This window comes from Mobula birostris, chromosome 4 (assembly GCF_030028105.1).
Source record: "Mobula birostris isolate sMobBir1 chromosome 4, sMobBir1.hap1, whole genome shotgun sequence".
Lineage (NCBI taxonomy): Eukaryota > Metazoa > Chordata > Chondrichthyes > Myliobatiformes > Myliobatidae > Mobula > Mobula birostris.
In genome coordinates this window covers 132,887,315-132,905,425 of record NC_092373.1, presented here as the reverse complement: position 1 = coordinate 132,905,425, position 18,111 = coordinate 132,887,315, and the positions used below count along the sequence as shown (strand labels likewise).

The window sequence follows — 18,111 nt, the reverse complement described above, 5'->3', positions numbered from 1 at the left end:
AAGTGATGAAACTTAGTTGCAGCCTGAGTATCAAATCATTAGAGATGCAGAATCAGAAAGGATAGCAAATATGGTACTCAAGGTGTCATATCTAAATGCGCGTAGTATAAGAAATAAGGTGGATGATCTTGTTACAATATTACAGATTGCCAAGTATGATGTTGTGGCCATCACTGAATCGTGGCTGAAGGATAGTTGTAGTTGGGAGCATAATGTCCAAAGTTACACGTTATATCGGAGGGATAGGAAGGTAGGCAGGGGGGTGGTGTGGCCCTACTAATAAAGAATGGCATCAAATCAGTAGAAAGATGTGACATAGGATTGGAAGATGTTGAATCCTTGTGGGTTGGGTTTAGAAACTGCAAGGGTAAAAGGACATTGATGGCAGTTATATACAAGCCTCCCAACAATGGCTGGGAGGTGGACCACAGATTGCAACAGGAAATAGAAAAGGCGAGTCAAAAGGGCAATGTTATGGCAGTCATCGGAGATTTTAACATGCAAGTCGATTGGGAAAATCAAGTTGGTAATGGATCTCAAGAGAGTTACTTTCTGAGAAAAATGAGGAAGGTGCAGGACAGGTGTATTACAAAAATGAAGAAATACTCAGATCGTAAAATAGTACAACCATGGCTCACAAGGGAAGTCAAAGCTATTGTAAAAACCAAAAAAAGGGCATACAACAAAGCAAAATTTAGTGGGAAGATAGAGGATTGGGAAGTTTTTAAAAACCTACAGAGAACAACTAAAAAAAATCATTATACTTTATTGTTGCCAAACAATTGATACTAGAATGTACAATCATCACAGCGATATTTGATTCTGCGCTTCGCACTCCCTGGAGTACAAATCGATAGTAAATATTAAGATGAAATATGAAAGCAAACTAGCAAATAATATCAAAGTGGATAGTAAAAGTTTTTTCAAATATCTTAAAAATAAAAGGGAGATGAGGGTGGATATAGGACCACTAGAAAATGAGGCAGGAGAAATAATAATGGGGGACAAGGAGATGGCTGATGAACTAAATGAGTATTTTGCGTCAGTCTTCACTGTGGAGAAATTAGTAGTATGTCCGATGTTGTAATGTGTTAAGGAAAAGAATTGGTTGCAGTTACTGTTACAAGAGAGAAGGTGCTCAGAATGCTGAAAGACCTTAAGTTACATAAGTCACCCGGACCAGGGAAACTGCACCCTGGGGTTCTGAAAGAGGTGGCGTTAGAGACTGGTGGCATTAGAAGTGATCTTTCAAAAATTATTGGACTCTAGCATGGTGCCAGAGGACATGAAAAATTGCAAATGTTGCTCCACTCTTTAAGAAGGATGGAGGCAGCAGAAAGGAAATTATAAACCAGTTAGCCTGACCTCAGTGGTTGGGAAGATGCTGGAGTCAATTGTTAAGGATGAGGTGATGGAGTACTTGGTGACACAGGACAAGATAGTACAAAGTCAGCATAGTTTCCTTCAGAGAAAATCTTGCCTGACAAAACTGTTAGAATTCTTTGAGGAGATTACAAGTAGGATAGATAACGGGATGCAGTGGATGTTGTGTACTTGGACTGTCGGAAGGCCTTTCACAACGTGCCGCACATGAGGCTGCTTACCAAGTTAGAGCCCATGGTATTGCAGGAAAGTTACTAACATGGTTAGAGTATTGGCTGATTGGTTGGAGGCAGTGAGTGGGAATAAAGGGATCCTTTTCTGCTTGGCTGCCAGTGACTAGTGGTGTTCCACGGGGTCGGTGTTGGGACCATTTCTTTTTATGCTGTATATCAATGATTTAGATGATGGATTAGATGGCTTTGTTGCCAAGTTTGCAGAATTACAAAGATTGGTGGAGGGGAAGGTAGTGTTGAGTAAACAGGTAGGCTGCAGAAGGACTTCGACAGATTAGGAGAATGGGCAAGAAAGTGGCAAATGAAATACAATGTTGGAAAATGCATGGTCATGCACTTTGGTAGTAGAAAGAAATGTGTAGACTATTTTCTAAACAGGGAGAAAATCCAGGAATCTGAGATGCAGAGGGACTTGGGAGTCCTTGTGCAGAACACCCTAAAGGTTAACTTTCACGTTGAGTCGATGGTGAGGAAGGCAAATGCCATGTTAGCATTCATTTCAAGAGGTTTCAAATACAAGAGCAAGGACGTGATGCTGAGGCTTTATAAGGCACTGGTGAGGCCTCACCTTGAGTATTGTGAACAGGTTTGGGCCCCTCATCTTAGAAAAGATGTGTTGGCATTGGAGAGGGTCCAGAGGAGGTTCACAAGGATGATGCCAGAAATGAACGGGTTATCATATGAGGAACTTTTGATGGCTCTGGGTCTGTACTCGCTGGAATTGAGAAGGATGAGGGGGATATCTTATTTATACCTTTCGAATGTTGAAAGGCCTAGACAGAGTAGATGTGGAAAGGATGTTTCCTATGGTGGGAGAGTCTAGGACAAGAGGGCACAGCCTCAGGATAGAGGGATGCCCTTTTAAAACAGAGATGCGGAGAAATTTCTTTAACCAAAGGTTGGTGAATCTATGGAATTTGTTGCCACATGCAGCTGTGGAGGGCAGGTCATTGGGTGTATTTAAGACAGAGATTGATAGCTTCTTGATTGGACATGGTATCAAAGGTTACAGGGAGAAAGCTGGGAACTGGAGTTGAGGAGGAGATTTAAAAAAAAGGATTATCCATGATCGAATGGCAGAGCAGACTTGATGGGCCAGATGTCCTAATTCTGCTCCTATGTATTATAGTTTTATCGTCTTATAACTCTTAATTCCCCTGCCATACAAAAATATGTCTAATTTTGTCTTCAGTAGATTTAATGATACAGCCTGTACTGCCTTCCTGTGCAGAGAATTCCACAGATCCACTACACTCTGGGAGAAGCAGTTTCTCCTCATCTCGGTCCTAAATCTATTCCCCCAAATCTGAAGTAATTCCTCCTAGTTCTAGTCTCACCTATGAGTGGAAACAACTTCAACTCCCTGCCTCTACCTTGTCTATTTCATTCAATATTTTACCTGGTTCTATAAGATTCTCTTTCATTCTTCTGAATTCCATTGAGTATAGTCCCACATGGTTCACTCTCTCTCTCTATAGGCTAACTCCCTCATCCCTGGAATCAATTTGATGATTCTCCTCTGCACCACCTCCAAAGCCAGTATATCTTTCCTTAAGTAAAGAGACCAGAAACACACGCAGTACTCCAGCTATGGCCCCACCAGTACCCTATACAGTTGTTGCATAATCTTCTTGTTCTTAAAATCAATCCCTGCAGTAATGAAAGCCAACATTCCAGTTGCCCTTTTCATAACCTGTTGCACCTGCAAACCAACTTTCTGTGCTTCATGCACAAGTGGTCCCAAATTCCTCCGCACAACAGCATGCTGCAATCTTTCATCATTTAAATAATAATCTGATCTTCTGTTTTTTCTCCCAAAGTGGATGACTTTGCATTTACCAACATTGTAATCCATCAGCCAACTATATATGGTTAATTTTGTTTTTTAATAGAGGACTGTTGTTTTTCGTCAAAATGTTAATTTAATCATTTCCCATACAGGAGCCGTTTACTACCTTTTTTCTAAACCTCCAAGGAGGAAAATTTGATCATGCTGATAGAACATTTTCTGCAGTGTCCAGAGCATGGCGCAACTGCCAGCGTGATACTTCTGATGTAAAGGTACGTGATAGAATGTTTATATATTCTAAAATTATGTATTGAAGGTCTTAAGCATTGTTGGAGATATCTACTGAATGTACAAGTAATTTCCTTTGCTGTTTCTCATTATGATGAAATTTTATAAATTCAATGGCCAGAATAGATATTCTAATTTGTGTATTGTATCATCATCTCCATAACTATTGCTTTCATCTCAGATTTACTAAATTGGATAAGTCCGATTTTTGGATGTTTAGCAAATATCTTCGTTCTCACTTGAAATTGTGCACCTACATGTTTAAATCCAAACTCCCTTCTGGCAATTCTGAATTCAGTAGTCTCGTTGACTACTTGGACACTGAGCTTATCTTTGAAACTAAAATTCAGTCCATCTTCAAAATAGCCCATATTCATCTAGAAATTTAACTCACTCTCATCCTCAGAACAGCTGACATCTTCACACGTACTGACGTCACTACCAAACTTAACGTTACTAGTTTTATGATATTACACAAATACTAACTCATCCCGATTGTGATTATGTTCACGTGTGGTGCTTAATTTTGCTTGCCTTTTAACCTCATTCACACGCACTTCCACTGGCCAACTTATTCCAAAGAACTCAATTTTTAAATTTTGTTATTCGGATTGACAAAAACATCCCCACAGTCTCCATCAACACAGAAACACTGCAGGGATGTATACTTAGTCCCCTGCTCTACTCACTTTACACCTACGACTGTGTGGCCTCTACTTGTTCAGGAGTCTGCGGAGGTTCGGCATGTCATCAAAAACCTTGGCAAATTTCTATAGGTGTGTGTTGGAAAGTGTGCTGACTGGCTGCATTATGGCCTGGTATGGGAACGCCAATGCTTTTGAGCAGAAAATCCTACAAAAGGTAGTGGATTTGGCCCAGTACATCACGAGTAAAACCCTCCCAACCATTGAGCACATCTACATGAAATGTTGCCGTGCATAAGCAGCATCCATCATCAAAGATCTTCACTGTCTATGCCATGCTCTATTCTTACTGTTGCCATCATGTAGAAGATGCAGGTACCTCAGGACTCACACCACCAGGTTCAAGAACAGTTACAACTCCTCAACCATCAGGCTCTTGAACAAAAGTAAATAGCTACACTCATTTAAGTACTTTGTTATATTGTTATTTCATGTTTGTTATTTACTGCTATTTATTTATATCTGCTTTTGCATAGTTTGTTTACAGTTAACAGTTCCTGATGTTTACAATTTACGGTTACTGTTCCAAAGATTTGCTAAGTATTCCACAGAAAAATAATCTCAGGGTTATATATGGACACATGTATGTACTCTGATAATAATTTTTACTTTGAACTTAGATTACAAAATACCTAATGACTTTATTCTGGTTTTTATGATGTTCTCCAGCCAGTTTTCAAATCCATTTGCCTTACACACCCCATTTGAGCCTCATCTAGTGTTAATTTTTTTGCTATCCCTCTCTCTTGTATCGAAAAAGGAGTTGCACTTAAACCTTGCAATTCTCTTCCATGTCTTCAGATTCCTCTTTGAAATCCACTTGTCAAACTTACCTTAAGTCATTTCCCATTCCTACTCTTTGAATTTATCTGTTTGTTTTAATCTTCTGTCAAGTTTTCAAAGAATATACATATTTTGCTGCAACGTTGATTTAACACAAAAGCATTTATCAATTTCAGCAGTCATTGAGATTTTCCACGGTTGTTATAATTTTTCCTGCTGCTTTCAAAGATTAGATTATTACCATTGTATTGGTGTCTGTCTGAGTGCTATAAGGACCATCCATGTTCTGTCTTTCCCCTGGGTGAAATAGTTTGTTGTAGCAATGCTACTTGCTTTTCAAAGCATGAACTGGATAAAACCTAGCAACTGAGGCTGGCATACTGGAGTATTCAGCAGGTCTCAGATTTCTGGACCACAGAATTAAAACATTATGTGTTATGAATTGTGCATGTTCCTGGATATGCTCCGTTTAATAGCCTTCCAGCTTGCTTTTCTTTTGAGTACTATTGATGATGTTTCTGCAACAAAGAAAAATGTACAATTGTCAGTTGAAAATTAAATGTCTGTAACCACCTGAGGAGAAGATTTCATATTTCAGAAATAAAAAAGCAAAAAAAAACATACTTAAATGTAATAATTAAACTTAGCAAATATGTGGGCACTTTTTACTGTGAATTGAAACTGCACTACTGTGTATTGAAAATATATGGGTTTTAAATCTTAATTTACTACTTATGCCTATCAGATTTAAGCATAAAAAGTAGGAATTTCTCCACATCTAGAATCCAGATAAGATTTTTTCGTAGGCCAATAGAAAAGTTTCAGTGGAATTAGAAGGAGAAAGCATAGAAAAAATAGCAGCAAAATGCTCTACTCATTAATTGACAAAATATTTTTGGTATTCATTTGCTTTGCTTTGAGAAACAGGACTAATAAGATGAAACATTTTAATATTCTCCGTGTATTCTAACTGTATTCAGCTGCAAACTTCAAATGATTTTTTTTTGTTTAATGTATGGCAAACACAATTTTTTTGAAGTAGGATATAATATAAACAGTCTGAAGAGGTAGTTGTCATGTTCATTTGTACTTAAAATCTATCTGTATTTTAATCACAGAATAAAGTTGCATATGTGTAATGCACAGCAATGGAGCAATTTTCGTAGCATATCCCGTTTATTTCTGGGTGTACAGAAATAGACTCATATCCAGCTCATGTAAAGTTGATGGGTATTAGGATGAATCTTCTGTGATCTTTTTAATTTTGAAAAAAACCTTCCTGGGTATTGGATTGATTGATTATTTTGATTTGTTCAAGTATCAGTTAGCTGGCTTGCCTGGAGGCCAGTGGTAATCAACATTGCAGAGAATCACATGAATTGGCTGCAGGAGGAGTTCATGCCAGTAGGTATCACACTTTAATGAAGAAAGCTGAAGCATATGTGTGGTCACAACCAATTCATGTCTTCGTACCATGAAAGCCTTGGGGTTCATGATCAAAGCAAACATCTAATCCTTATATGGCTGCACTGGGATATAACCTTTGTTTGAACTTATTGGAATGTTCTAGTACGAGTGTCTTTTCACAAATTCAAATTAATTGTTTTTATATTTTTTTGTGTTGCTCATTTTTCTTGAAAGCTGCTTTGATTTACAGTATTTTACTAAACATTTATCATATGATTTTACTAGAGTCCCCTTGTTATATATTTTTGTACCTTAAAATAGCTACTTATTTAATATTTTAAAACTTGAAATGCATTGTATTTTTTGAGGGTCAGACTTTCTGATTTGCTGCATAGAGAATATTAAGGCTTTCAGGCTGTAAATTCCAAAAACACTTAAAGGTCTTGCTCCTCTATCCCTCCTTTTAAATATTAGTGGGAGTCTTCCAAAGACATGAGTGCAAAAATTTTTTTTAAAAATACTAGTAAATTTCTTGGAGCCCAACTAACTCATTTCTCCCTCAACAAAAATATTGTTAAAAGCAAATGTAGAAAAAATTAATAAATAAAGAATGGAGCAAATTACATTTTTTTTAAAAAATCATCTTTTTCTAGAAGAATAATGAGGCAAATGATTCAGCAAAAACAATGTTTAGTTTATAGCACCAGGTTACCAAGTTTTGCAAATATTTCACGTAATATATGAGATAAAACAAAGTTCATTATTATGTTTAATAGTTTGCAGTATCAGTGTTGCATCATTCAGATCATTAACTGTCTCCCATAAATCAAAGAATAATTCAGTTTGAAAGTGAGGTTTGCCTGGCTGTTAAGACAGAAAACTGAGACAATAGAACTGGTCGGGTTCAGACGTGGTCTCCACTGATGAAAGTGGCCATTTATTGGTGACAAATGAAAGGACAGTTTGTGGCTTAACGTCTGAATGGATTTTGTGTGGATGGTCAAAGCAATAACATTTATGTAGGTCAAAATCTGGTTAGCATCTTATCTATGTGTGTTAAGAAAATTAGTACTAAAGTCACTATAGTCACAGTGTGGGAGATATTTTTATGTATTCTTAGTGTGGTTATGTAGTTATGTTGGTAAGCCTTCATCCTTCTGTTACTCAACCATGTCCAGAGGAGCCAGTGTATAACACATAGCCAGGACATACAGATATTCAGCACCAGCTCAAATTTCAACACAGGATCACAGGTTGAGGAAGGTTCGACAAAAATAGCCGGTCTCGAGATCCTGGTGAAAGTCTGCTTCCCTTTGTGGTTGTAGTAAAGACTTATTCACATCAGCTGCTTTGGGATCTAAAACCTGCTAGTTCTCGAGAGAGTGATTCGTGGATGGTGCAATAAATTCTTAGAATAAGCCTCTCTGAAAACCTGCAAGGAGTATAGAGCATAAAGATGGTTCTGTAGCTTCGAGTGTCAACTGCAGAATTTCCAGATTTCCCAGGGTCATTGTCAGCGCCTTTTGCCAAACCTGAAGTGTGTGGCCTTTTGTCCATCATAGTACTGAAAAATCCCAGGGATCCAAGATGTTGGTGAAAATTCGGTGAAATAATCTTATTCTATCCCCTTCACCTCTCTCTGAGGGCTGTATAGTGCACAAGTTGATACCGGGTTTTTATTCTTATTGGATTTATTATCATAATTTGATGTAGTTTATAGGAATCTGGAAATGCCTATTGAGTACATTTCAAAGCTGACCACATTACCATAAGACATAGGAGTAGAATTAGGCTATTTGACCCATTGAGTCTGCTGTCCCATTCCATCATGGTTGATTTATTAGCCCTCTCAATCTCATCCTCCTGCCTTCTCCACGTAACCTTTGATGCCCTGACTAATCAAGAACCTAACAACCATCACTTTAAATTTACTCAATGACATGGCTCCTTAGTTGTCAATGGCAATGAATTGCACAGATTCACTACCTTCTGGCTGCAGAAATTCTGTCTTTTCTCTGTTCTTAATGGACGTCCCTCAAGTCTGAGGATGTGCCCTCTAGTCCTAGACTTGCCCACTACAGGAAGCATCCTCCCCGTATGCACTCTATTTAGGCCTTTCAACATTCCATAGATTTCAATGAGATTTCCCTTCATTTATTCTAAACTGCAACAAGTACAGGCCCGGCGCCATCAATTGCTTTTCATATGTTAATCCTCTCATTCTTGTGAACCTCCTCTTGACCCTCCAAAGTCAGCACATCATTTCTTATTTAAGGGGCCCAAAACTGCTCACAATATCCAAGTGAAATTTGACCAGTGCCTTATAAAGTCTCAACATTACATCCTTGCTTTTATTTCCTAGTCCTCTTAAAATGAATGCTAACATTGTATGTGCCTTCCTTACTACCAACTCAACCTGCATGCAAACCTTTTAGGAATCTTGTACAGGACTTCCAAGTTCCATTGTACCTCTGATTTCTGAATTTTCTCCTTGTTCAGAAAATAACCTTATTCTTTCTACTGAAGTGCATGATCCTACATTTCCTTACACTGTATTCCATGTACCATTTCTTTGCCTTATCTCACAATCTGTCTCAGTCCTTCTGCAGACTCCCTGCTTCCTCAAAACTACTTGTCCCTCCACCTATCTTTGTAACGTTTACAAACTTAGCCACAATGCTATCAATTCCATCATTACAATCATTGACACATATCATGAAAAGAAGAGGTCCCAACACTAACCCCTGCGGAACACCACTTGTCACAGTCAGTCAACAGAATAGGCCCCCTTTATTACAACTCCTTTCCTTCTTCCAATCAGGCAATCTTCTATCCATGCTAGTATCTTTCTTGTAATACCATGGGCTGTAATCTTATTAAGCAGCCTCATATGTGGCACATTGTCAAAGGTCTTCTGAAAATCTAAGGAAACAACATCCACCAATTCTCCTTTGTTTATTCTTCCTGTTACTTCCTCAAAGAATTCCAACAGGCAAGATTTTCCTTTAAGGAAACCAAGCTGACTTTGGCTTATTTTATCATGTGGCTCAAAATGCCCCAAAACCTTATCCTCAATAATGGACTCCAACATCTTCCTTATCACTGAAGTCAGGCTAACTGGCCTATAATTTCCTTCTTTCTTCCTCCTTCCCTTCTTAAAGAGTGGAGCGACACTTCCAATTTTCCAGTATAGTATCTGTTGAAAGAATCTAGTGATTCTTGAAAGATCATTACTAATGCCTCCATAATTTCTTCACCACCTTCTTTCAGAACCCTGAGAGCAGTCCATCTTGTCCAGGTGACTTAACAACCTTCACACCTTCCAAGGAACTTCTCCTTAGTATTGGCAATTATACTCACTTCTGCCCTCCTGAAACTCTCAAATATCTGGCATACTGCTAGTGTCTATCGCAGTGAACACTGATACAAAATACTTATTAAGTTGGTACATGATTTCTTTGACCCCCCCCCCCATTACCACCTCTTTAGCATCATTTTCCGGTGGTCTGATATTCACTCTCACCTCTCCTTTACTGTTTATATATCTGAAAAGAAATTGGTATCCTCTTTTATGTTATTGGCCAGCTTACCTTCATATTTCTTCTTTTCACTCCATATGGCTTTTTTTTAGTTGCCTTCTGTTGGTTTTTAAAAGATTCCCAATCCTGTAACATCCCACCAATTTTTGCTATATTATGTCCATTCTCTTTTGCTTTTATGCTGTCTGTCTTCCCTTGGTTGCCTCATCCTCCCTTTAGAATACTACTTCATCTTTGGGATGTACCTTTCCTGAACCTTCCAAATTGCCCCCAGATACTCCAACCATTGCTGTCCTGCCATCATTCCTGCTGATGTCCCCCTCCAATCAACTTTGGTCAGCTGCACTCTCATGCCTCTGTAATTCCCAGTACTCAACTGTAATACCCTTTACTCAACTGTAATACTGATACATCTGACTTTATTTTCTCCCTCTTAAACTACAGGGTTGCTTCTATCATATTATGATCACTGTCTCCTAAGAGTTCTTTTATCTTAAGCTCCCCAATCAAATTTGGTTCATAACACAACACCCAATCCAGAATTGCTTTTCCCCTAGTTGGCTCAACCATAAGCTGCCCTAAAAGCCATCTTGTAAGCATTCTCTAACTCCCCTCTCTTGGGATCCAGCCCCAACTTGATTTTCCCAATCTACCTGCACATTGAAATCCCCCATGACTATTGTAACATTGCCCTTTTTACATGCCTTTTCTATCTCTCTTTGTAATTTGTAACCCACGTCTTGGCTACTATTCGGAAAAAGGACTGTATATAACTCCTGTCAGGGTCTTTTTACCCTTCCGGTTTCTTAACTCTTTCCATAAGGATTCTGCATCTTTTGATCCTATGTCACCTCTTTCTAAGGATTTAATTTCATTTTTTGCCAACAGCGCCACCCCACCGCCTCTGCCTGTCTGCCAGTCCTTTCATGCAATGTGTATCGTCATCGTCACCTGAACCCTTAGTGCCTAGGTGGCAATGTGTATCCTTAGATGTTAAACTCCCAACTATGATCTTCTTTCAGCCAAAACTCAGTGATGCTCACAACGTCATACCTACCAGGCTCTAACTGCACTACAAGATCATCTACCTTATTCCATGTACTGTGTGCATTAAAATAGAACTCCTTCAGTCCTGTATTGATCACCTTTTTTGATTTTACCCCCATATTATCCTTCAACACATCCCACTGACTGCAATTTTGCCCTACCATCTGTCGGTCCTTTCTCACAGTCTCAGTACACACTGCATCTACTTGTATACCGACTGCCCCATGCTCAGCCCTGTCACTCCAGTTCCCATCCCCTGCCAAATTAGTTTCGGCCCTCCCAACAGTTCTAGCAAATCTGCCCACAAGGATATTGGTCTCCCTTGAGTTCAAGTGTAAACCATCCTTTTTATACAGATCATACCTTCCCCAGCAGAGATCTCAATGATCCAGAAATCTGAAACCCTGCCCCATGCACCAATTCCTCAGCCACACATTTATCTGCTAAATCATCCTATCCGTACCCTCTCTGGCACATGGCACAGGCAACAATCCAGAGATTATACCCTGGAGGTCCTGCTTTTCAGCTTTATACCTAACTCTCCATACTCTCTCTTTAGGACATCCTCCTTTTTCCTACCTATGTCATTGGTACTAATATGTGCCACAACTTCTGGCTGCTCCCTCCCCCATTAGAATGCTGTGGACCCGATCCAAGACATCCCTGACCTTTGCATCTGGAAGGTCAAATACCATCTATGTTTCTTTTTCAATTCAACATAATTTCCTATCTGTTGGGTACAGTTGTTATTGAAGCGAACCAGCAACAGGGGTATTCGTACAGGCTGCTTATTCCCTTTCTCTCTCCTGACAGTCACCCAGGTACCTGCCTCGTATAACTTAAGGGTGACTACCTCCCTGTAGCTCCTATGTGTTACCTCCTCATTCTCCTGTATGAGCCGAAGGTTATTGAGCTGCAGTTCCAGTTCCATAACAGTCTCTAAGGATCTGCAGCTCAATGCACTTCGTTTAGATGTAGTTATCAGGGAGACTGGTCATCTCCCAGACTTCCCACATGTCCCGGATAGAGCATACCACTGACACTAGACATATTCTCAGTGCACTATGCATGTACTAATAGACATAGAAAAAGAAAGAATAAAACTTAATAGAAACTTACTTATTCTCTGCCTGTTGAGCCATAGCGTCCCATTCCAACACTGGTCCACTCCAGTGATGGCTGTTCCAACAATGACTACTCTGCTTATACCACCTTCTTTTTATTGGCTTAAATAAAACTCACTCCTGACAAGACTTGCTCTTTTCAAATGGCTCCCGTCTTGTTTTGACCACGGAAGTGTCACTGATTTTCTTCTCCTAATGGAATATCAGCCTGCAAAAGCACTGACCACTATTATTAATCATAACTGTTTTTAAATCCATTTTCTTCCTTTTAAGTAAATTTAAACTCCCCAAATATCATAGTGTTGAGCTCATACAGTACCTATGGATCATGAGACCAGATCTGGGATTACTCATCCTGTAGCATAACTACTTTACCATTGTACCAAAAATACATTCTGCTAGTTACTGAGCACATACTGATACTCATAATCAGTTTCTAATGAAATATACTTCACAGCAGGAAAAGTTTGACATAGAAACTAACATGATTTTCATCCTCCAAAATAAAATTTGCTATATTTAGGCTCTCACTTTAGAATTTATTTATTTTTGTCCTGGTTAATTTAATGGTCCCAATGATTATAGTGAAGCATAGTGGCTTTATGGTTGTTTTCTTTTTGGTTAAATTACAGTCTTATCAACATGCAGCACTCCTGGAAATATAGTGCCTTGAAAAAGTATTTAGCCCCAACCCTTTGTTCACATAAATGAGTATTACAACCAAAATTTTGATCAATTTAACTGAGAATTTTTATTTGTGAATCATATGCTCCCTTTTTCACTGTTGACCCAAAAACCAGAGGAAATTGTCAAAGAATGAAAAACTAAAATTCAAAAAGTGTAATGTCAGCAGTTCAAAAGTATTCATCCCCCTTTGTTTGGTACTTAGTTTGACCACCTCTTGCAACTATAACAGTCAGTAGTCTTTTTGGATAAGTGTCTAATAGCTTTGCTCAATGTGATGGAGCAAGATTTGCCCATTTCTCATGTGTCAGGGTAGTTGGGGAGCAGCAGTGTACAGCAATCTTGAGGTTGTGATATTCGATTGGGTTAAGGTCAGGACTCTGATTAGGCCACTCAAGGACATCAATTATCTTCATTTGAAGTCACTCCATGGTTGCTCTTGTGGGTCGTTGTCCTGCTGAAAGATGAACTTCCTCCCTAGTTTAAGCTTTCTGGCAGAGGCTAGCATGTTTTTATCCAAGATATCTCTGTATTTAGCAGCATTCATCTTCCCATCAATCCTGACCAGATTGCCAGTCCTTGCTGCTGAAAAGCATCCCCATAGCATGATGGGACCTCCACCACACTTTGTAGTAGGGATGGTGTTAATTAGCTAATGTGAAGTATTAGATTTACGTCACACATACTGGTCAGTGTAGAGGCCAGAAAGTTCCATTTTAGTCTCATCCAACCAAATGGTTCAAATGTTCTGTTTATTAACAGAAAATGTATTAAGTATACAACCTGAAATACTTGTCTTTGCAGACATCCATGAAAAACAGAAGAATCCCAAAAGAATGAATTACAGAAAACCTTAGAACCACAAAGCTCCTCTCTCCCCACCCCTGTGCAAACAGCAGCAAGCACCAACCTCCCCCTCCCCCACTGGCCATTTCAGCAAGAATCATTAGCGCCCATCACCTACCAAGCAACAGCAAAGCACCCAAAGAGAGACTATGACCTGCAGTTGACAAAAACTATTCTTCACTTGACAGTTCGACATGACTCAGGCTCTCTCTCTCTCACTACAAAGCACAGAGAGAAATCAACCTTGGCCTTTATAAATCAAAGTATTGAGTATAAGAGTTGGAATGTTATGGTGAGGTTGTATAAGGCATTGCTGAGGCCGAATTTAGAGTATTGTGTGTAGTTTTGGTCACCAAATTACAAGAAGGATATTAATAAGGCTGTAAGAGTGCAGAGAAGGTTTACAAGGATGTTGCTGGAACTTGAGAAAGTGAGTTACAGAGAAAGGTTGAATAGGTTAGGACTTTATTCCCTGGAGCATAGAAGAATGAGGGGAGATTTGATCAAGATATATAAAATTATGATGGGTATAGATAGAATGAATGCAAGCAGGCTTTTTCCACTGAGGCTAGGGGAGAAAAAAACCAGAGGACATGGGTTAAGGGTGAAGGGGGAAAAGTTTAAAGGGAACATTTGGGGGAGGGCTTCTTCACACAGAGAGCGGTGGGAGTGTGGAATGAGCTGCCAGATGAAGTGGTAAATGCGGGCTGACTTTTAACGTTTAAGAAAAACTTGGACAGGTACATGGATGAGAGGTGTATGGAAGGATATGGCCCAGGTGCAGGTCAGTGGGACTAGGCAGAAAAATGGTTTAGCACAGCCAAGAAGGGCCAAAAGGCCTGTTTCTGTGCTGTAATGTTCTATGGTTCTAACCATTTTCACAGCGAAAAGGGAGACTGACTGTCGCAGTTATGATACTACAGTCTGATGTGTGACTTTTCCATACATCCACTGGAGTGACATCTTAATGTTCCACCTCCAGTGACACCTCAGTCAGCAACACTGCCTGGAATTGGTCAAATGCAAGGCCACACCCTGGAGGCTCCATGTTCTAAGCTGCGCCTGGAGAATGTTAGAAAATGGTCAGCCGACGAGCTCCAGGGACGGGAACTCATCATCCACCATAAAATATACACAAAGACCTTCATCCACAACTTTTTAGTATCTTCTAAGTGATGCTCTGCAATGTCTTTACGCGCAAGGATATGCATCTTTTTTTTTGCTAGGGTTTCTTCCTCGCCACTCTTCCATAAATACCACTTTTGTTCTAGGCCTAAGAGATTGTGGAACCATGACCTTTATGTCCAGTTGCAGCTTACTCTGAGTGACTGTTGGTGTCACAGTAGCCTCTCTTACAATTGCTATTCTTCTTCAGCAGCAGAATTTAGAGGGGCGGCCTGATCTAGGCAGTGTGGCTATGGTTTCACATGTTTTCCATTTTTTCCACAATGGACTGCACTGAGCTCCAAGGTATGTTCAGTGTCTTTGAGATGGTCTTGTACCCTTCCTCAGATCTGTGCTTCTCCATTATCATTTCCATGATTTGTCTTGAATGCTCTTTAGTCTTCATTTTGGTTTGACCTGTTGAAAATCTACCATTGTATTGGGACATACAGAGAAAGGGGGTATTTATTTTTTTGAATTCATTGAAAACAGGTGATCCTCCAATTTTCTACATCAACAAATTGGGTGAATTGGTAAGATAAAAAAGTTAGTGCATTAATTACAATGGGGATGAATATGTTTTCAGCCTCACAATTTTTGTCGTTTTTAAAAGAAATTGTAGATAGGTTTTGGAATTTTTCTTTTGATTTTACATGATGCACAATGTTTTGTAGATTAGCTCAAAACCCTACCTCAATATATTTTTAATTTAGAAAATGAGACGGTAAAATGTGAACATAGTTGTGGGGGCTGAATACTTTTTCAGGGCACTGTAGAATAGAATTTTAAAGCATCTTGCCCATTGCATGATACAGTGAAAAATTTCCATGTTGAATGATATTCTAACAGGTTCTTTGGATGTTATTACTCAAGCTACTTCCCATTTAAATTGAATACATCTACTCCAGTGAATATTTGACATAACACCAGTCTCTTCACTTAAACTTTGGCTTGTTGTGGAAGGAACAAAGACAAGGGAGGTCAGAGGTAGATGCAGTAACATTAATCTATAGAGTCTTAAACCACCTTCATGCTGACTGAATTTGCTTCTGTGTACCAAAGAGTTATTGCTAGTCTCTGACCTGACAATTAATCTTCTACATTCTTTTCTTGATATTTATTTCAGCTGGTTTTAGATGAACATGAAATTTTGCTGCTATGAATCACATCTAGAGTATGAAGTGTGGTTTCCAGGCCCATAAAAAATTTTGTTCATGCAAAGAGTTATTAATTTTCCAAGTTTTTACCTTGTATTGCTAAGCCTCCATATTTGAGTAGTTCTCACTTGTAGTCTCTCACAGGTCCAGGCTATTGTTCAAAGTCAAAGCTGCAACAGGCCTGCACAGATTGTGGCAGATGATCAGATTCCACTGAAGGACAAAGCAGTCCTAAGGTAGCTATTGAACAATAGGAAAATTGTGGAGAATCCTTACCAAATGAAAAGTAACTCAGCTTCCTAGTCCAGTAATATAACTACTATTGTGCCCAAAGGTTGGCACAGTGATGCAGCTACTGGAACTGTTGCCCCACAACACCAGGGACGTGGGTTCAGTCCTGACCTTGGGGTGCTGTTTGTGACTAAAGTGGGAAAAAATTGCAGGTGCTGGAAATCTAAGGCACAAACAGAGAATGCTGGAAATAATCAGCAGGTCAGGCTGCATTTGTCAGATTGCAACCCGCAGGTCCACTCTGACCTGCTGGGCATATCCAGCATTTTCTGTTTCTGTCTCCTTGTTGACCACTGGGCTTCATCTTGGTGCATCAGTTTCCTCCCACATCCTAAAGACGTGCGAATAGTTGGTTGACTGGCCATTGTAAGCTGTCCCTAGTATAAAGGTGAATGATAGAATCTAGGTGAAGTTGATGTTAAAGTGGGGGAATAAAAAAAAGATTAATGTTGGATTAGTATAAAAAGATGGTTGATGGAGGAGTTATGGAAAAGGGGGTACCTTAAAAAGACAACTCCAAACAAAGCTACTTAGGTGTAACCTCATCATAGTAATCAAACTTTGATATAATCCACTGAGATCCTCCAGCATTTTGTATGTATGAGGGGAGATTGATGAGTTTGTGACCTAAGGTAGAAGGAGTTAATTTTAGAAAACCTAGCACATTTGTTTTTTAACATGTACACACTTAGTCCAGCGGTCGTGGAGCATACGGATCCCTTCTTTGTAGAAGTGGTCCACAGCAGGGGTGATTGATAAGTTTGTGGCCTAAGGTAGAAGGAGATTAGTTATTAACTTCAAACTTTCTGCATTTTCACGCAGAGTTGAACTGCATGTGCACGTATCGAGAGCTGTATAACTCATTTCCTTCTACCTTAGGCCACAAACTTATCAATCACCCCTGTCGAAGGGACCGGCTTTTACAAAGAAGGGATCCGTATGCTCCACGACCGCTGGACTAAGTGTATAAATGTAGGAAAAATAAATGTGCTAGGTTTTCTAAAATTGACTCCTTCTACCTTAGGCCACAAACTTATCAACCACTCCCCGTATTACTATATGGTCTTACCTGTCAATCCTTTTCAAGGATATGTCTATGCTGCACTACCTCCTGATGAAATATACTTTTCAGTAATACAGAGATCAAACTCAACATCAGTAAGATGGAAGAGCTGATTATGGACTTCGGAAAGGGTCAGACGAGGGAACATGAACCTATCCTCGTAGAAGGATCAAAAGTGAAGAGAGTGAGCAATTTCAAGTTCCTGGGTGTCAAGATCTCTAAGGGTCTAACTGGGTCCCAATGTATCAATGCAGTTATGAAGAATGCAAGACAGCAGCTATATTTGATTAGGAGTCTGGAGAGATTTGGTTTGTTACCTAAAACAGGGATCCCCAACCTTTTTTGCAGCGCAGCCCAGTTTAATATTGACAGCATTCTTGCGGACTGGCCAACCGGGGGTGGAGGGGGTGTTGTTCAAGTAGGGTTAAACTCACCTCAACATGTCTTTTACAGTTAGGGTTGCCAACTTTCTCACTCCCAAATAAGGGACAAAAGTAGCAGTCAAATACGGGACACTTGGGTTTACCCCGAGAAAGACTACCATGACCATGAAGCCTCGCGTGGGCACCTCTGTGTGCATGCGCATATGTGACATGCCAATTTTTTTCC

The 18,111-nt window shown here is 39.5% G+C and overlaps 1 protein-coding gene across 2 annotated transcripts in view; it reads left to right on the top strand.

Annotated features, from left to right (window-relative positions):
- The window catches only part of lrba (LPS-responsive vesicle trafficking, beach and anchor containing), an 803,145-nt gene that overhangs the window by 589,689 nt on the left and 195,345 nt on the right, over positions 1-18,111 (top strand). For both annotated transcript variants that reach the window (XM_072256051.1, XM_072256050.1), the window contains exon 45: positions 3,558-3,677. In XM_072256051.1, the coding sequence (XP_072112152.1) occupies positions 3,558-3,677 (120 nt within the window). The remainder of the gene's footprint in view (positions 1-3,557; positions 3,678-18,111) is intronic.